At 42.8% G+C, this 19506-nt stretch overlaps 1 protein-coding gene across 1 annotated transcript in view; it reads left to right on the forward strand.

Annotated features, from left to right (window-relative positions):
* The window catches only part of GRHL3 (grainyhead like transcription factor 3), an 89076-nt gene that overhangs the window by 41350 nt on the left and 28220 nt on the right, over positions 1-19506 (forward strand). Inside the window, exons 4-10 of the mRNA XM_070764219.1 lie at positions 1484-1820; positions 5998-6071; positions 9974-10127; positions 11564-11675; positions 12885-12979; positions 14532-14690; positions 16725-16803. Coding sequence (XP_070620320.1) covers positions 1484-1820; positions 5998-6071; positions 9974-10127; positions 11564-11675; positions 12885-12979; positions 14532-14690; positions 16725-16803 — 1010 coding nt within the window. The remainder of the gene's footprint in view (positions 1-1483; positions 1821-5997; positions 6072-9973; positions 10128-11563; positions 11676-12884; positions 12980-14531; positions 14691-16724; positions 16804-19506) is intronic.

Here is a 19506-nt window from a genome sequence, read left to right on the forward strand (position 1 = left end):
GGAAGACAAGCAGGGTGGGAGCAGTTCTAATCTCCAGGGGGGAGTTGATTCCAGAGGGCCGGGGCCGCCACAGAGAAGGTTCTTCCCCTGGGGCCCGCCAGACGACATTGTTTAGTTGACGGGACCCGGAGAAGGCCAACTCTATGGGACCTTATCGGCCGCTGGGATTCGTGCAGTAGCAGGCGGGTCCAGAGGTATTCTGGTCCAATGCCATGTAGGGCTTTATTGGAAGGTTGGGTAGCAGAATTTTGCAGTCTGAAAGTACAAATTTCCCATCGTCACTATTATAGCCTGAGAAATTAGCGAGGGTTTTTTCCCCCCTGTGTTCTGTTTCTCTGCCTATTATGAAGCTGTAGGCGAGAGCCTCTCTTATCTGATCATCCTTTAGGCAGCATCCTTTCTCCCAAAATTTCCCAAGATCATTCTCACACACCTTTAGAGGGCCACTTTTGATGGGTAATAAAAAAAGATGAATCAGTCATGCTATTTTCTTGATTCTGGCCCAAGGCTAGAATTTCAATTGGGTGCCCATAGATCATGGGTCTCCGTCCTTGGCAACTTGAAGACTTGTAGACCAACTCCAAAGTTGGCTGAGGAATTCTAGGAGTTCGTCCACCATTCTTAAATTTGCCAAGGTTGGAGATCCTTTGCTTACCATCTTCGCAAGTGTTGCTGGACTACTTGTAGCAGCTACACTCACGATTCTGAGAGTTGTAGCTGAGGTGTCCCTGGAAAGACACGCGTTCTCCATCCATCCCTTGCAGAGAGTTTTGGGAAAGAGGTTGGGTAGCAATGCAAAATGTTGGTTATGACCTATAAAGCCCTTCATGGCATCGGACCAGGATATCTGCGAGACCGCCTTCTGCCGCACGAATCCCAGCGACCAGTCAGGTCCCACAGAGTTAGTCTTCTCCGGGTCCTGTCGACTACACAATGTTGTCTGGCGGGACCCAGGGGAAGAGCCTTCTCTGTGGCGGCCCCGACCCTCTGGAATCAGCTCCCTCCAGAGATTAGAACTGCCCCTACCCTCCTTGCCTTTCGTAAACTCCTTAAAACCCACCTCTGTCGTCAAGCGTTGGGGAACTGAGACATCTCCCCCTGCCTATGTAGTTTTAGTGCATGATATGACTTTATGTATGTTTTTTTATATATTGGGGTTCCTTGCTTTTAGATTTTAAATGTACAAGTGTTATTTTAGATTTTGAATTATTAGATTTGTCAATGTATATTGTTTTTGTCACTGCTGTGAGCCGCCCCGAGTCTGCGGAGAGGGGCGGCATACAAATCTAATAAATAATAATAAAAAAGGTGTAAGCTTTCCATTTAGCAGAATGAAAACAAAAGAATAATTTGATCAAGGTCTGGTTTTAGTAACCAAATGGAGATACGGTTGGTCCCGGTAAAGTGACGTTCTGTACTAAATATCCTTCTATTGGCCTTGCGTTGCTAAATCCTTTTTCCTGGTCCTCCTTTCTCTCTTAAGGCATTGCCATGGGATGGAATACGAACCAGAGATTTCTTCCTTTGAAGGTTCTGCCCAGCTCATGAAGCTTCTGGCTGAAAACGTTTCCGTGAACCAAGAATATCTGGACTTGCCCAAGAAGAACGGCCTAGCCTTTGAAGGCATCTCTTCTCCTCATAAGCCACCAGCTCTGCCTCCAGGTCCCAGCAAACTGGAGACAAATCCTGAGAATTATATGATTCCTTCGGGAGACATGTACGACAACGGCTCGCTGAATTCCCTCTTTGACTCCATCCACGTGGCCCCACCCCAGCAGAGATGGCAGCCAGATAGCACCTTCAAAGAGGACCCCGAGGAGGTCAGGATTTATGCACAATCCTTGTTTGATGTTATCAACCGATGGTGGTCTGCAGACGGAAGTGGGCTGCTAAGGTGGAACGGTGACGTGTGCTCGCCCCCATGGCTCTGAGTGCTAGCGAAGTCCAGCGCAATTACGCTACTGCACCTGGGAAGGTAGCAAAATCATGCACAGACATTTCTGGGCACGATTTGCTACCTGCCCAGGTGCAGTAGCATAATTGCGCTGGACTCCGCTAGCACTCAGAGCCACCAGGGCGAGTACAGTGATACCTCATTTTTCACGGGGGATGAGTTCCAAGACCACCCGTGAAAAACGAATTTCCGTGAAGTAGAGGAAAGACATTTTTTAATGCATTTAACAAGTTTGGTATGAATGTTGCTGTTTGGTTTTTTAAATAATGATATATGTTTTTAATATTAGATTTGTTCCACTGTTATATTGTTTTTTATTGCTGTTGCGAGCCGCCCCGAGTCTTCGGAGAGGGGCGGCATACAAATCTAATAAATAATAAGAAATAATAATAATAACAAGTATTGGGACTTTTAAAACCCACCCTTTGCATTAAACAGTCATTCTATAATGTTTCTCAGCTGGAACTACATGTGATATCTTACCAGTTTCTTTAATAGAGTACAGTAGTACTGTAGAAGAACTTTATGGATTTTCAATGGATTTAAAAATTTTAATGGATTTAAGCCCCCTTTGAAAACCCGTGAAATAGCGAATCTGCGAAAGATGAACCGTGAAGTAGCAAGGGATTACTGTACACATCACTGTTCCACCTTAGCAGCCCACTTCTGTCTGCGGAGTATAATAGTGACGCCCATGTCAGACTTCTCTAACCACATGGCATCCAGATGTACTGGAGGAACATCTCCAACCATCACAGCTGGGGGTTACGCAAATTATAATCCAGCACATCTGGAAAACAACAGCTTTGGGAACGTTTGGGGAAACTCTATTTTTAATTGATTTATATTTATTTTTAATTTATTTATTTTATTAATCAGATTTGTATGCCGCCCCTCTCCGCAGACTCGGGGCGGCTCACAGCAATAATAATACAATGTAAACAAATCTAATATTTAAGTTAATTTAAAACCCCAATTTAAAAACCAATCATACATACCGGTACTAGCATACCATGCATAAATTTTATAAGCATAGGGGGAGAGAAAGTATCAATTCCCCCATGCCTGACGACAGAGGTGGGTTTTAAGGAGCTTGCGAAAGGCTAGGAGGGTGGGGGCAACTCTGATATCCGGGGGGAGTTGCTTCCAAAGGGTCGGGGCCACCACAGAGAAGGCTCTTCCCCTGGGTCCCGCCAAACGACATTGTTTAGTTGATGGGACCCGGAGAAGGCCAATAAAATCCAGCTTGTTTTGAAATCCAGAATGTTTGGTGCATCCGAGGCAGGGCCACCTCAATTTGGTCAGCCACCTGGCTCGGAGCCAAACTGTGTGGGTTCTGCCCACTTTTATGCAGGATGTGACACGTATGGTATAAATGGGAGCAGCGCAGAATGGGGTAATTAGGCGTGTGAAGGAGTGTCCCTTTCATACAAAGTCAGCTGTCACAAAGATTGGGCAGGATAGAGTAGAGGGTTTTTTTTGGTGGTGGGTGATGTCAGCTGTTCCTTAAATAGACTTCTTCCCTATAGTTATCCACATTGTTCAGTGGCTACACTTATTTCCACATCGCTCTTTCCCATTAGACTTTGCCAGTGTGAAAGAGTTGAGCAACAGGAAATTATAGAGGCTTGCTCCACCTTTTAGCAATTAGTGACTTAGAACCCTGATGGGATTTTTTTCCTTTACTCCTAGTTCAAGGATAGACAACTTTTATGGACTTCATGGGCCGTGAAATAAACTGGAATGGAACTCTCAAAGGAGATTGATTGATTGATTGATTGATTGATTGATTTTTGTTTGTTTGTTTGTTCAAACATGGACAGGATTGTAGGTATTGGTATAAACATAAACATTAGCAAAATATGTACAGGTAAATTAGGCATGCTTGTAAACCATGGTTAAAGTAGCTAGGTAATGTTATAGGAGGTATTGGTATAAACATAAACCTTAGCAAAATATGTACAGGTAAATTAGGCATGCTTGTAAACCATGGTTAAAGTAGCTAGGTAATGTTATAGTAGGTATTGATATAAACATAAACATTAGCAAAGTAGGTACAGGTAAATTAGGCATGCTTGTAAACCCTGGTTAAAGTAGCTAGGTAATGTTATAGTAGGTATTGATATAAACATAAACATTAGCAAAATAGGTACAGGTAAATTAGGCATGCTTGTAAACCCTGGTTAAAGTAGCTAGGTAATGTTATAGTAGGTATTGGTATAAACATAAACATTATCAAAATAGGTACAGGTAAATTAGGCATGCTTGTAAACCATGATTAATGGGTTAATGTTCTGCGAGAGCTTTCTCCTGCCTTGCTTTGTCTGCCCAGTTTGTCCTGGACCTAAAGAAAGAATGCAAAACAATCCACAGGGAGCTCTTTTTTGTGTTCTTCCATTTGGGACCCCACCTTTTAAGGACCCAAGTGTAATTAAAAAAAATATCTCAGCAACATCTTTGCAAATGTAGCTGGGAACCCAAGGAAAGTTTCTGGAGATCAAAGGCAGATCTCCAACTTCAAACATTAGCACAACTTTCCCAGACTAGTTCTCAAGTTGTATTAGACCAGTGTTTCCCAACCTTGGCAACTTGAAGATATTTGGACTTCAACTCCCAGAATTCCCCAGACAGCGAATGCTGGCTGGGGAATTCTGGGAGTTGAAGTCCAGATATCTTCAAGTTGCCAAGGTTGGGAAACACTGTATTCCAACAACATTAGACTACATAAGACAGGGGAAAGCTGTAAGTGGGGATATCTAGGGAGAAATATTGACTGTTCTCAGGGTTGTGCAACTACTTCCCATCTAAATCCAGGATATTTTGGTATTTGTTCCAAGTTCATTAGCAGGTTGATAGCTAGTACTGTATATGCTTTGGATTAGAATGGGATGGGTACGTCTTTTTTCTGGCAAATATGTCCTCCTCCTGCATGTAATCTAGAGTTTTTCAACCTTGGCAACTTTAAGAGGTGTGAATTTCAATTCCAATAATTCCACAGGCAGCATAGCTGGCTGGAGAATTCTGGGAGTTGACGTCCACACGTCTTAAAATTGCCCAGTTCGACAAACATTGATCTAATCCATAGTCACTTCAACTCTCTCTCTCTCTCTGTTCCTAAAAACTTGTTCTGGATGTTGCAAAAAATAGCACTCTGGTATTCAAGGGCTGATTGTGTGGTTCTAGCACAAGGTGGTTCCCGCTTGGTCTTCTCTGCTGTCCTACTTGTTTAGCAACTGCCTGAGATAGTTAAGGAGATGGTACTTTTTTCTTGATACTTTGCTCCCCCACACAAAGTTTAATCTGCTAGATATCTGTCTACCCCAGAGATCAAACTTTGCAACATTAAGAATTGTGGACTTCAAATTTGCAATGTTAAAAACTTGTGGACTTTAACTCCTAGAACTCTCCAGCCAGTATAGCTGGCAGGAGAATTCTGGGAGTTGAAGTCCACAAGAAGTTGCAACGTTTGGGGACCCCCTGGTCTACCTAATTTGCTTGGATCTAAAGCAGGCAAATCAAACTTTTAAGACTTAAAATCAAACTTTAAGACTTGTGGACCTCAACTTCCAGAATTACCCATTCTGGCTGAGGAATTCTGGGAGTTGAAGTCCACAAGAAGTTGCAAACTTTGGGGACCCCTGGTCTACCTAATTTGCTTGGATCTAAAGCAGGCCAATCAAACTTTAAGACTTAAAATCAAACTTGAAGACTTGTGGACCTCAACTTCCAGAATTACCCATTCTGGCTGAGGAATTCTGGGAGTTGAAGTCCACAAGAAGTTGCAACATTTGGGGACCCCCTGGTCTACCTAATTTGCTTGGATCTAAAGCAGGCCAATCAAACTTTAAGACTTAAAATCAAACTTGAAGACTTGTGGACCTCAACTTCCAGAATTACCCATGCTGGCTGAGGAATTCTGGGAGTTGAAGTTCACAAGTCTTAGAGTTGCCAAGGGGAGACTTCAAAATACATACATGCATACAAATGAGCAAAATAAACTCAACTCTTATCACACTAAACTGTTCTGGTTTTGTTTTCTGCAGTCCTTGATCTTCAATGACATTTTGAAGGCAGAAGCTCCATGTTCAGAAGGTTACTCCATCAGTGATGGCAAGACGTAAGTGTGAAAGTTGTCTCCTGGAGTATTATCTTTAAAAAACACAACAACTGGGTTATACCTTTTTCCTATAAATTGGGCTAACTCGAGAGCAGCTGGAGATTTTCACACAGAGTTTCTCCTGAATCGGTGCTGCATTTTCTTTCTTTTTTCTTTTTGAAAAATACTTTTATTAGTTATTTACATTAAAAAAGGGTATAGACAATACAACAGTACAACATTTGCAAAGTGCATAAAAATACATAATTATTTGGTAGGGAAGGTTTGCCTATTTGCCGATGACTCTAAAGTGTGCAATAGGGTTCATATTCCTGGAGGGGGTCTGTAATATGGTAAATGATTTAGCTTTACTAGATAAATGGTCAAAGCAATGGAAACTGCAGTTTAATGTTTCCAAATGTAAAATAATACACTTAGGGAAAAGGAATCCTCAATCTGAGTATTGTATTGGCAGTTCTGTGTTAGCAAAAACTTCAGAAGATAAGGATTTACGGGTAGTGATTTCTGACACTCTCAAAATGGGTGAGCAGTGTGGTCGGGCAGTAGGAAAAGCAAGTAGGATGCTTGGCTGCATAGCTAGAGGTATAACAAGCAGGAAGAGGGAGATTGTGATCCCCTTATATAGAGCGCTGGTGAGACCACATCTGGAATACTGTGTTCAGTTCTGGAGACCTAACCTACAAAAAGATATTGACAAAATTGAACGGGTCCAAAGATGGGCTACAAGAATGGTGGAAGGTCTTAAGCATAAAACGTATCAGGAAAGACTTCGTGAACTCAATCTGTATAGTCTGGAGGACAGAAGGAAAAGGGGGGACATGATCGAAACATTTAAATATGTTAAAGGGTTGAATAAGGTCCAGGAGGGAAGTTTATTTATTTATTTATTTAGATTTGTATGCCGCCCCTCTCCGCAGACTCGGGGCGGCTCACAGCATAACATAACAGTTTGTAACAAATCCAAATATAATTTAAAACATTTAAAAGAACCCCATTTTGTTAACAAGCATACACTCAAACATCCCATACATAAAATGTGCATGCCCGGGGGAGGTGTTTCAGTTCCCCCATGCCTGACGACAGAGGTGGGTTTTAAGAAGTTTACGGAAGGCAGGGAGAGTAGGGGCAGTTCTAATCTCTGGGGGGAGTTGGTTCCAGAAGTGTTTTTAATAGGAAAGTGAACACAAGAACACGGGGACACAATCTGAAGTTAGTTGGGGGAAAGATCAAAAGCAACGTGAGGAAATATTATTTCACTGAAAGAGTAGTAGATCCTTGGAACAAACTTCCAGCAGACGTGGTCGATAAATCCACAGTCACTGAATTTAAACATGCCTGGGATAAACATATATCCATCCTAAGATAAAATACAGGAAATAGTATAAGGGCAGACTAGATGGACCATGAGGTCTTTTTCTGCCGTCAGTCTTCTATGTTTCTATGCATAGAAATCCATAGAAAAAGAAGAAGAGAGAGAAAAAGAGTGAGAAGCCAAGGGGAATAACAACATACATATATACACTCAAGACGGAATAAAGCATTGTGCTTTATACATGGGTTGTTTTGGTATCAGAGCTTAATATTTACACCTGCTAAATTGCAGGCTAATTGTTTTTTGCAGCATATTCATTTATAACAATATTTTTTTTCCCTCTTGTTTATTATTACACATATATCTTGTTAATTTATCCATTGACGTATCCATTTCTATGCGATTGCTTTCATATCCTCTATATTTTTCCATGGGATAATAGTGCCTTACAATGGTAATATTTCCTCTTAACAATTGTTTAGTTTCTCTCTCTTAGATCTGTAGCTTTAACTGCTGCATTTTCATGAACCTACCATGGTAGCTAATTTATTTCCAGCTCAGCTGTTGTGTATCCCAAATTTCTGGAACCCAGTTTTCCAATTGAAAGCCTGGCACTTTGCAAAAATTAGGGATGAGATGGGCTCCAGTGACAGGAACATTGGGTTCAGGGGCTGCTCCTTTTCTTTGGATTTTTGTCATCAAAACACTGCCATTTCACAATTTGCAGTTACATAGCAAACGGAGGGACAGCAAGCAATGAGATCCTTGTGGCAATTCTCCAATATGTGCCAAAGCACCCAAAAGCAGAACAAGAAAGCAATGGATGGATACTAATCAAAGAGGGACCCAACCAAGAACTAAGGAGAAATTTCCTGATGCTTAGAACAATTAATGATGGTTAGAACAATTAATCAGAGGAACATCTTGCCTCCAGAAGTTGTGGATGCTCTATCACTGGAGATAGAAACATAGAAACATAGAAGTCTGACGCAGAAAAAGACCTCATGGTCCATCAAGTCTGCCCTTGTACTATTTCCTGTATTTTATCTTAGGATGGATCTATGTTTATCCCAGGCATGTTTAAATTCAGTTATTGTGGATTTATCTACCATGTCTGCTGGAAGTTTGTTCCAAGGATCTACTACTCTTTCAGTAAAATAATATTATTGTACTAAATATTACATATTTAGTAAAAAAAAATGATATAGGGCAGTGATGGTGAACCTTTTTTCCCTTGAGTGCTGAAAGAGAGTGGGTGTGCACTATCGCACATGCACGAGTGCCCATGCCCATAATTCAGTGCCTGGGGAGGGAGAAAACAGCTTCTCTCACCCCCCCCAGAGGCTCTCTGGAAGCCAAAAACGCCCTCCCAGAGCTTCTGTGCAAGCCAAAAATCAGCTGACCAGCACATACATGCATGTTTGAGTTGAGCTACGGAAATGGCTTGCTTGCCAGCAGATATGTCTCCACGTGCCCCCTGTGGCACCCATGACATAGGTTCGCCATCACTGATATGGGTTTTCCTGGTTGAGCAGGGGGTTGGACTAGAAGACCTCCAAGAACCCTTCCAACTCTGTTACTCTGTTCTGTTATTCAATTGCAGTGATTTTTTTTTGAACATCAGTAAACACATCAAACCAGCATTGAAGATAGATGAGTTGTTGGTTGATGCTGTTTTAATATCTCCCCTATTGATTAGTGGTAGAGGGTTCTTCTACGATAGAAGCCGGGGTGGCGCAGTGGTCAGAGTACAGGACTTCAGGCTACTTCAGCTGACTGCTAGCTGTAGTTCAGCAGTTCAAATCTCACCACCAGCTCAAGGTTGACTCAGCCTTCCATTCTTCCAAGATGGGTCAAATGAGGACCCACATTGTTGGGGGCAAGAGGCTGGTTCTGTAAACCGCTTAGAGAGGGTTGTAAAACACTATGAAGTGGTATATAAGTCTAAATGCTATTGCTATTCTAGTTAGTACATGAACTAACTCTCCGAGACCGCCTTCTGCCACATGAATCCCAGTGTCCAGGGAGGTCCCACAGAGTGGGTCTTCTCAGGGTCCCATCAGCCAGACAATGCCAGCTGGCGGGGCCTAGGGGAAGAGCCTTCTCTGTGGGGGCCCCATCCCTCTGGAACCAGCTCCCCCCAGAGATTCACACTGCCCCCACCCTCCTTGCTTTCTGAAAAAGTTTGAAAACTCATCTTTGCTGCCAGGCCTGGGATCACTAGATCTTCTTCCCCCCCCCCCCGACCCAAGAATGTGTTTAGAGTGACCTATTGAGTGAATGATAAATAGAATGTTTTTAAGATGTTAGGATCTTTTAAAGTCTTTCAATCATAATTAATTGGATCAAATTGTTTTACTATGTATTCTATGTTTGTTGTGAGCCGCCCCGAGTGCATGGAGAGGGGCGGCATACAAATCCAATAAATAAATAAATAAATAAATAATAAACTGGGATCTGTCCAGCTTTGTGGTCTCATTATATTGGTGTAAACTATAACATCAAAGGAAACCAAGTTGGCTCCTGGACGATTCCTTTTGCGTTTTACCAAGTGACATCTCTTTCTCATTCTCCAACGGTTCCATTCCAGTGACTTCGAATACACCTTGGGATCTCCCAAAGCCATCCATATCAAGGCAGGGGAGTCGCCCATGGCGTACCTCAACAAAGGACAGTTCTACCCGGTGACTCTGCGGACCGTCGGAGACACCAAATGTTTACATTTGTCCTCAAACAAAGTGAAGGTAAGTGACAGGGGGTCAAGCGTTCACCAAAAAACATAGTCCCGTGATGGCGAACCTTTTTTGGCTTAGGTATTAGAAGGATGTGTGCATGCTAGCGCATGTGTTCATGCCCACATCCATAATGCAATGCCTTCCCTCTGTATTCATGCGCACATGGCATCACTAAAGCCACAGGACTTGCAGTAGGCCCGTTAGGCCATTTTTTGCCATCCCCAGAGTTCAGGGGATGAACTCTGAAGCTTGAGGAGGGCAAAAACGGTCCAATGGGCCAATTGGGCTGTTTTTGCCATCCCTAGGCTTCAGAAGACTTTCCTGAACTCTGCAGAGGGCGAAAAACAAACCGACAAGCCAAACTGGAAGTTCATTTCCACACTTCCAGTTATTATTATTATCATTATTTATTAGATTTGTATGCCGCCCCTCTCCAGAGACTCGGAGCGGCTCACAACAAGTTGCCCCATTTCTCCCCGTCCCCAGAGTTGAGGAGGTTTTTCTGAACCCTGGAGGTTGCGAAAATGGCCGCAAAGCCCAAAATCAGCTGGCCAGGATGCACATACGTGTTGGGGCTGACAGATGGCAACGCCTTTTATGCTCTCAGATATAGCTACACTCAGTAATGGGCAGCCAAAATTTTTACTGCCATGCTGTGGGTGTGGCTTATTTTGTGGGTGTGGCTAAATGGTCACGTGGCTGGGTAGGAATGGCTTGCCGGCCATGTGACCAGGTGGAAGTGGTTTGAACGATCATCATCGTTCAAGTGAACTGTTAAGTCCTCGACTTACAACCTTAACAGTGTCGCTCACTGAGGGGGGGCAATTTGCTTCGCGTTTCCCACACTCTCCTTCCTGGGTTGCCCCCCTGCCTCAGGCTGGGTAGCTAGGCGAACGGGTGCTGCCAGAAGCATGAATGTTGCCAGAGCTGCTTCCACCCATGCCTTCTGCTTGCACCTCAGGCGGGAGGTGTCTGTGCGAGGCTGGAGGGGAGCCGGGCAGGAGAGAGGGAAGCTCATCCAAGACCAGGAAGGAGGAAAGAGGAAAAAAGCAAGGAGCACAGACAAAGCAGCAGCAGCAGGGGGGAAAAGGAGCGCAGAGCCAAGACCAGTTATCCAAGAAGTGACAGCTGCCGATCAGCTGGAGCTGCACAAGCATTTTCATTTCCGCATTTTCTGCCCTGTCCTGCCTGCTGCCCACCCCTGGCTACACATTGCCACCTGTGGCACGCGTGCCATAAGTTCGCCAACACTGACATAGCCTTTTCAGGGTTCATTTTCAGAGCCATCCCAGCCAAGAGCCAGGCAGGATTCTAAAGTCATTATCAGTCCTAAACATGTTATTTTGATTTCGTTGAGTTTGGTTTTGCAAATGGATTTATAAATAAGCACTTTGTAGACCTTAACAGAGTATATGTGGGCTTCCTTCCCTCCCCCCCCCCCCCAGAGTGTGGTGATGGTAGTCTTCGACAATGAGAAGATTCCAATGGAACAGCTCAAGTTCTGGAAACACTGGCATTCACGTCAGCCGACAGCGAAACAGAGAGTCATCGATGTTGGTATGGAATGTAACTACTTTGCGGGTTCTTCTCCAGGGCATGCCCCCTCCCCTAGCTTTCCGAAAGGCTGTGAAAACATGGCTCTGTCGGGAGACCTTGGGGACATTGAGCAAGGCCAACTAGCTCTGGCCAAGAAGAATGAATGTTTGCTGAAATTTTAGTTTGAGGTTTTTAACTGTTTTATACTGTCATTATTTTATTGTGTCTTTTTTATCATTATTTATATTGTTATTATTATATTATATTCTTTTATTGTTGTACACCACCCAGAGTCCGCAAGGAATTGAACGGCTTATAAATTTAATAAACTAAATTAAATTAAATTAAAATAGGATAGGATAGGAGAGCTTAATCTGGTATCTGTGATGATTCTCAGTCATTCAGCTCATGGTTTTCCCAAAGGTGCTTTTTCAAAAGGCAACCGGTCTTTCTTTTTATTTTATTTTTATTTATTTTATTATTGTTATTTGTTTGTTTGTTTGTTTGTTTTTTAGTCAATACATAATGTAGGTTTTAGAGGATATAATCATAGTAAAGTACAGCAATAAAAGAATAGCAGACGAGGCATTAGGAATAATATGGAAGAAATAATCATCGGGAATAATAGAGTTTATATACATAGAGCTAGTAGAAATATAAGAGAGACATTAGGACAAGGGACGGACGGCATGCTGGTGCACTTATGCACGCCCCTTACTGATCTCTTAGGGATCTGGAGAGGTCAACCGTGGATAGTCTAAGGGTAACATTTTGGGGGTTCGCGGTTAATATTGAGCTTGAATCTGTTATGTGCTCTTGTGTTGTTATGGTTGAAGCTGAAGTAGTCATTGACAGGCAGGACGCTGCAGCATATGATTTTGTGGGCAATACCTAGATCGTGTTTTAGGCATCGTAGTTCTAAGCTTTCTAGACCTAGGATTGATAGTCTGCTTTCGTAGGGCATTCTGTTTCAAGTGGAGGAGTGAAGGGCTCTTCTGGTGAAGTATCTTTGGACGTTTTCTATCTACAGTCGATGTTGCTCCATTCCTAAGAGGTCTGTAAGGGGCGTTCATAGGCGCACCATCGTGCCTACCATCCCTGTCCCAATGTCCCCAATTATTTGTGTTCCTTTCATATGTTCATAAACATGTTTATACTTACATCTGTTATATTATGCCTGCCTGACGAAATAAATAAAAGAAATTGTGTGTGTTTTTTAATTTCTTTTAGCTGACTGTAAAGAAAATTTCAATACTGTGCAGCACATTGAAGAGGTTGCTTACAATGCCTTATCCTTCGTCTGGAATATCGCTGAAGAAGCAAAGGTAGGCTTGAGATACCAACAAAGCTCCCTCCTAAATCTGGTCTCAAGGTAGCCCTTGAAAAATACAGTGGTACCTCTACTTAACAACGCCTCTACTTAAGAACTTTTCTAGATAAGAACCGGGTGTTCAAGATTTTTTTGCCTCTTCTTAAGAACCATTTTCTACTTAAGAACCCAAGCTCGGAAAAATTTCCCAGGAAATTTGAGAGCAGCACGAAGGCCTGGCCAGTTTCCTGCCATTCCCCCGGGTTTCTCTTTCCGGCGCAGTGTATGGGAGGCAGCCTCGTGCTGGGTGTATGTGAGGCGCGTGCTCTTCCTCGCTGCCTAATAGTCCCTCTTTTTTTTTAAGCCTTAAAGTTTTGGGGATTTTTTATTCCCCTCCCCTCACCTTCTTCCTTCGGCAGCGACTGTCCTCCTCCTCTTCTTCTTCCTCCTCCTCCTCCCACCCAAATTCCGAGCTTTTATTTCTTTCCTAATGGGTTTGCATGCATTATTTGCTTTTTCATTGATTCCTATGGGAAAAATTGCTTCTACTTACAAACTTTTCTACTTAAGAACCTGATCACAGAACAAATTAAGTTCTTAAGTAAAGGTACCACTGTGGCTGGATTTGTCCCTCTCCCGGAGAAATTTGGAAGAAAAAATGGCCCACCAATTTTTATACCCAGAAATTTGGTACAGAGTTTTGGAAAATAATCACTTTGAATATCCCATTTTAAATCATCTTTCCCCTTTGGTGGTATTTTGACTTCCATCTTGTTTAGGAGCAGCTTCTCTGAGTAGTTAGTCTGGCCCATTGGTCCTTAATGTTCTTTATTTGTATTAGTTGCATGTATTTGAATATTATGATTTCTAATACACTTTTTTCAAATATTATTTATTTATTTGTTTGTTTGTTTGTTTGTTTGTTTGTTTATTTATATATTTATTTATTTATTTATTTATTTATTTATTTATTTATTTATTTATTTATTTATTTATTTATTTATTTATTAATCAGATTAGTATGCCGGCCCTCTCCGCAGACTCAGGGCAGCTAACAACAATAATAATACAATGTAAACAAATCTAATATTTAAATTAATTTAAAAACCCAATTTAGAAACCAATCATACATACTGACATACCATGCATAAGTTTTATAAGCCTAGGGGGAGGGAAAGTCTCAATTCCCCCATGCCTGACGACAGAGGTGGGTTTTAAGGAGCTTACGAAAGGCAAGGAGGATGGGGGCAACTCTGATATCTGGGGGGGAGTTGGTTCCAAAGGGTCGGGGCCGCCACAGAGAAGGCTCTTCCCCTGGGTCCCGCCAAACGACATTGTTTAGTTGATGGGACCCGGAGAAGGCCAACTCTGTGGCACTGGGATTTTGACTTTTACTAGTATCATGTGTCTTAATATTATCATATCTTCACCTGATAAAACAAACAAATAAATAAAAGAATATCAAACCCACCCATTGGACTATCACTAGAGCTTCAGGTGACACCACACAGCTCTTTTCAAGGCTGCAATGGAGCTAGAACCATCATGCTTTCCATTCGCTTTTGTAGGTGTTCATTGGGGTGAACTGCCTGAGCACGGACTTCTCCTCGCAAAAGGGGGTGAAGGGCGTCCCGCTGAACCTCCAGATCGACACTTATGACTACAGCACTGGGACAAACCGTCTGGTTCACCGAGCTGTCTGCCAGATCAAAATATTTTGTGATAAGGTAGAGGAAGGGGAGCCTTTGGCAAATTTTGTGCATGGGCTGTGTGTGTTTGTGTGTGTGTGTGTAGAAAGCCACAGAGTGGCCAAGGGTCACCCTATTATTATAACTTTTTATTTTTCTCCAGAATTTCCATATATGCATCAGTACATATACTTTAAGAATGTATCAGTGATATACAGCGTTCCCTCGATTTTCACGGGTTCGAACTTCGCGGAATGTCTATACCACGGTTTTTCAAAAATATTAATTAAAAAATACTTTGCGGTTTTTCCCCCTATGCCACGGTTTTTCCCACCCGATTCACATCATATGTCATTGCCAAACTTTCATCTGCCTTTAAAAAACATTTTTTTAATAAACTTTAATAAATAAACATGGTGAGTAATAATCTAAATGATTGCTAAGGGAATGGGAAATTGCAATTTAGGGGTTTAAAGTGCTAAGGGAAGGCTTGGGATACTGTTCATAGCCCAAAATAGTGTATTTACTTCCGCATCTCTACGTCGCGGAAATTCGACTTTCGCGGGCGGTCTCGGAACGCATCCCCCGCAAAAATCGAGGGAACACTGTATACATTTTCAAATCAATCAGAATTCAAGAACCTATTTTTACGTCTACTCTTGCTATTACTAACCAGTCTGTTTTTCTTTTTCTTCACATTCCCCCCTCTCCATCTCCTTCTCTCCTATCTACTTTCTTTTTCCTTCTCTCCCTCTTCCTATTTCCTTCTCCTCCCTCCCTTCTTTCCTTCCTTCCTAATTCTTCTTTCTCTTCTAAACCCTTCTCTGAGTGATTTTGATTCTAATATATATTATATTTAACAGACCGATAACATTTCCCCGTGCTTAAGCTGTCAACATTACTTCTTAAATTCTGTTGTTTAACATTATATCTATACAGTTAAATCTTTATTTTCAGTATATGTTGTTAATCTAATGCTACCCCCTTAGTATAGTTCTGTCATCTGGGCTGCCTCAATTTCTATTCCTTTTTCTTTTAGCCACAATAGTTTTTGGCATGAATGGAATCTACCCACCCACCCACCCAATTGTCCTACATCTGAACATGATAATTGAGGGGAAAGGATAAAGACACCTCTCTCTATCTTTCCTCACCATCCCAATCCTTACCCCATGCAGCAATTATGTTTGGGGGGGTGGAAACTTTGTCCTTATTTTCAATTCTAATTGTTAGGCAGATGGAGGCAGGAAGAGAGAGATGAGTCAGCCAGAGCAATAGAAAGAAGGAAGAAGATGGAGAGACCATGATGCATGAATGGATGGGTCCAGGACTGGTACCCATGGCTTGGAATAGCTCTACTGATAGGGTGTGGCACCTGAAAATTCAGAGAGGCAGGACACATTCTCAATCAAAGATTATGCATGATCAGGGGACTCATTCCTGACTTATTAGATCCAGGTGTTTGCAAGTTAAGTTGGAAGAATCTCAGTTCTTCACTGTTCCGTACTGACGTACGGAGTAAATTTGCTTAGCCGTTGCTGATTGGCCAATGTGGCAATGGCAGAATTGAACGGCTTTCACTGGCAGGCCGGGTTCCAGGGAAGCCCTTAAAAGTGGCTTCCCTGCAGCGCTCCCGCAGTAGTAATAACTGAAGCTCAATAAAGATGCTGAACTGTTCTACGTCTTAATTCTTCATTCCCATGCAAATTTAACAGCCTTACTAGGCAGACCACGGGAAACACAGCCAGATGAACTAAATCTAATTTATTGTTAAGCTACGTCAAAAGAACTTCACAGCCTGAAAGTGCAAGTCTCCTGCTGTCACTTTTAGAGCCTGAGAACTTAAGGAAGGTCCCTCCTGGCCATCTCGTTCCACCCACTGTGCAGTTGTGGGCCATGCTCCCTCTTATCTGACCCTTCCTTTGCCAGGATCTCTCAGTGGCCTCTCTTCCCTCAGTCTCCCAAGGCCATTCCCACACACCATTACATTTTTTTTTAAAAAAAATGCTTGTACGTCTACATTTAGCAGCCATGGGATGTGAGAGTGAGATTGTGGCTTCTCTCCTCTTCCAGGGGGCAGAGAGGAAAATGAGGGACGATGAACGCAAACAATTCAGGAGGAAAGGAAAGTGCTTGGATGCCAATAATAATGGTGAGTAGAAGCGGACGAGCACATTTATTTATTTGTTTGTTTGTTTGTTTGTTTGTTTGTTTGTTTGTTTGTTTGTTCGTTCCTTCCTTCCTTCCTTCCTTCCTTCATTCATTCATTCATTCATTCATTCATTCATTTATTTATTTGATTTGTATGCCGCCCCTCTCCGCAGACTCGGGGCGGCTAACAGCAGTAAAAAAGACAAATATAACAAATCTAATATAAAAAGTAATTTTAAAAACCCCAATTTAAGAGACCAATCATACAAACAGACATACCATGCATAAATGTTATAAGCCTAGGGGGAAGGGAATATCTCACTTCCCCCATGCCTGATGACAGAGGTGGGTTTTAAGAAGCTTACAAAAGGCATGGAGGGTGGGGGCAACCCTGATATCCGGGGGGAGTTGGTTCCAGAGGGTCGGGGCCGCCACAGAGAAGGCTCTTCCCCTGGGTCCCGCCAAATGACATTGTTTAGTCGACGGGACCTGGAGAAGGCCAACTCTGAGGGACCTAACCCGTCGCTGGGATTCGTGCGGCAGAAGGCGGTCCCGGAGATATTCTGGTCAAACTCTTTGGAAAAGAGTTGTGTGCTGGTACCAGGCCATGCAAAGGAAGCTGCAGGGATGGTGACTAACGGAGACACCTGTAAGCAGAGGTGAAATCCAGCAGGTTTTGGACTGGTTCTGGAGAAACAGTAGTGGATATTTTGAGCACTTTGGAGAACCGGCAAGGAGCACCTCTGCCTGGCCACAGAGTTGGGAGGGAATGGGGATTTTGAAATGTCTGTCATCTAATAATTAATAATAATAATAATAATAATAATAATAATAATAATAATAATAACAACAACAACAACAACAACAACAACAACAATTTATTAGATTTGTATGCCGCCCCTCTCCGAAGACTCGTGGCAGCTCACAACGATAAAAACAATATTATGCTGGCACAAATATAATATTTTTTAAAAAAACTAAAAACCCTATCATAATTAAAAACCAAAGAGCACATACATACCAAACATAAATTATAATAAGCCTGGGGGAAAGGTGTCTCAGATCCCCCATGCCTGGCGGTATAGGTGGGTCTGAAGTAGTTTACGGAAGACAAGCAGGGTGGGAGCAGTTCTAATCTCCGGGGGGAGTTGATTCCAGAGGGCCGGGGCCGCCACAGAGAAGGCTCTTCCCCTCTCCCCTAGAGTGGGGAGGGAATGGAGATTTTGCAGTATCCTTCCCCCGCCATGCCCACTAAGCTTCCCCCGCAGAAACGGTACTAAAAAAAAGGGTATGGTAGGGGATGGTCAAAAAAAGCCAATATGGTAACCACATCAGTCAACTGAATCTCGCTCATTTATTTGTGTGTTCCATATTTTTTTTAAAATGGGCGAGATCTTCCATTGCCCCAATCGTGATCACCATCTTGATGCTTACAACCACAAAAGTCATTTCTGGAAATGAAAATCCTGCTGCTTCATGTTTGTGAGCTGCTTTCCTGCTTTGCACAACTCCAGAATCAGATATGGACCTTTGTGGTCTCACCCTGCCATCTCTATCAGCCACCGAGAGAGCTCGGGGACAATGTGCCTCGGATTGCACGGAAGGCCAACTTTCTCTTTGAAGCAGTGAAACTCCATCGCAGTTGGTGGGAATGTCAGCCTTGCCCTGCCTTGTGAATTCCCATGGTTGGGAAAAACACTCCACCTTTCTTCCTTCCCTTTAGAGCAGAGTTCCCCAACCTTTCTGGGTTGGTGGCCTCGAGTGGGGAGGGGGTGAAGAGCAGAGGTGGATTTCAGCAGGTTCCGACCAGTTCTGGAGAACCAGTAGCTGAGATTTTGAGTAATTTGGAGAATACCACCATTGACTGGCCTCCCCCCCCATCTATTCTAGTTTTGATGGGTTGACAATTTTCTCAGCCATTGAGATAAGAGCCGAGGTGGCGCAGCAGGTAGAGTGCTGTACTGCAGGCCACTGAAGCTGACTTGTAGATCTGAAGGTCAGCGGTTCAAATCTCATCAGCGGCTCAAGGTTGACTCAGCTTTCCATCCTTCCGAGGTGGGTAAAATGAGGACCCGGATTGTGGGGGCAATAGCCTAGCTCTGTTAAAAAAAGTGCTATTGCTAACATGTTATAAGCCACCCTGAGTCTAAGGAGAAGGGCGGCATAAAAATCGAATGAATGAATGAATGAATGAATGAATGAATGAATGAATGAATGAATGAATAAATAAATAAATAAATAAATAGCCCTGAAGAGGGCCATGGATTGACTTCCAACTGCTTTTAAGGATTTTGGAAATAGAAACAGCATCAGTATAAAAAGACTGCTCCAGCAGTCAATAATAAAAATAATCATAATCATAAGCCCAAAAAAGTGGTCGAAAATGAGCAAGCAAAACTACTGTGGGACTTCCGACTTCAGACTGACCAAATTCTGAAGCATAACACACCAGACATTGTGATCGTGGAGAAAAAGAAAGTATGGATCATCGACATCGCAATCCCAGGAGACAGCAGAATTGAGGAGAAGCAGCTAGAGAAATTAGTGAAATACGAAGATCTAAAAATCGAGCTGCAACGACTCTGGCATAAGCCAGTGAAAGTGGTCCCAGTGGTACTTGGCACGCTGGGCACAGTACCAAAGGATCTCAGCGGACATTTGAAAACCATCGGAATTGACAAAATGTCCATCTGTCAATTGCAAA

The sequence above is a fragment of the Erythrolamprus reginae genome, chromosome 11 (genome assembly GCF_031021105.1).
Source record: "Erythrolamprus reginae isolate rEryReg1 chromosome 11, rEryReg1.hap1, whole genome shotgun sequence".
Taxonomy (NCBI): Eukaryota; Metazoa; Chordata; class Lepidosauria; order Squamata; family Dipsadidae; genus Erythrolamprus; species Erythrolamprus reginae.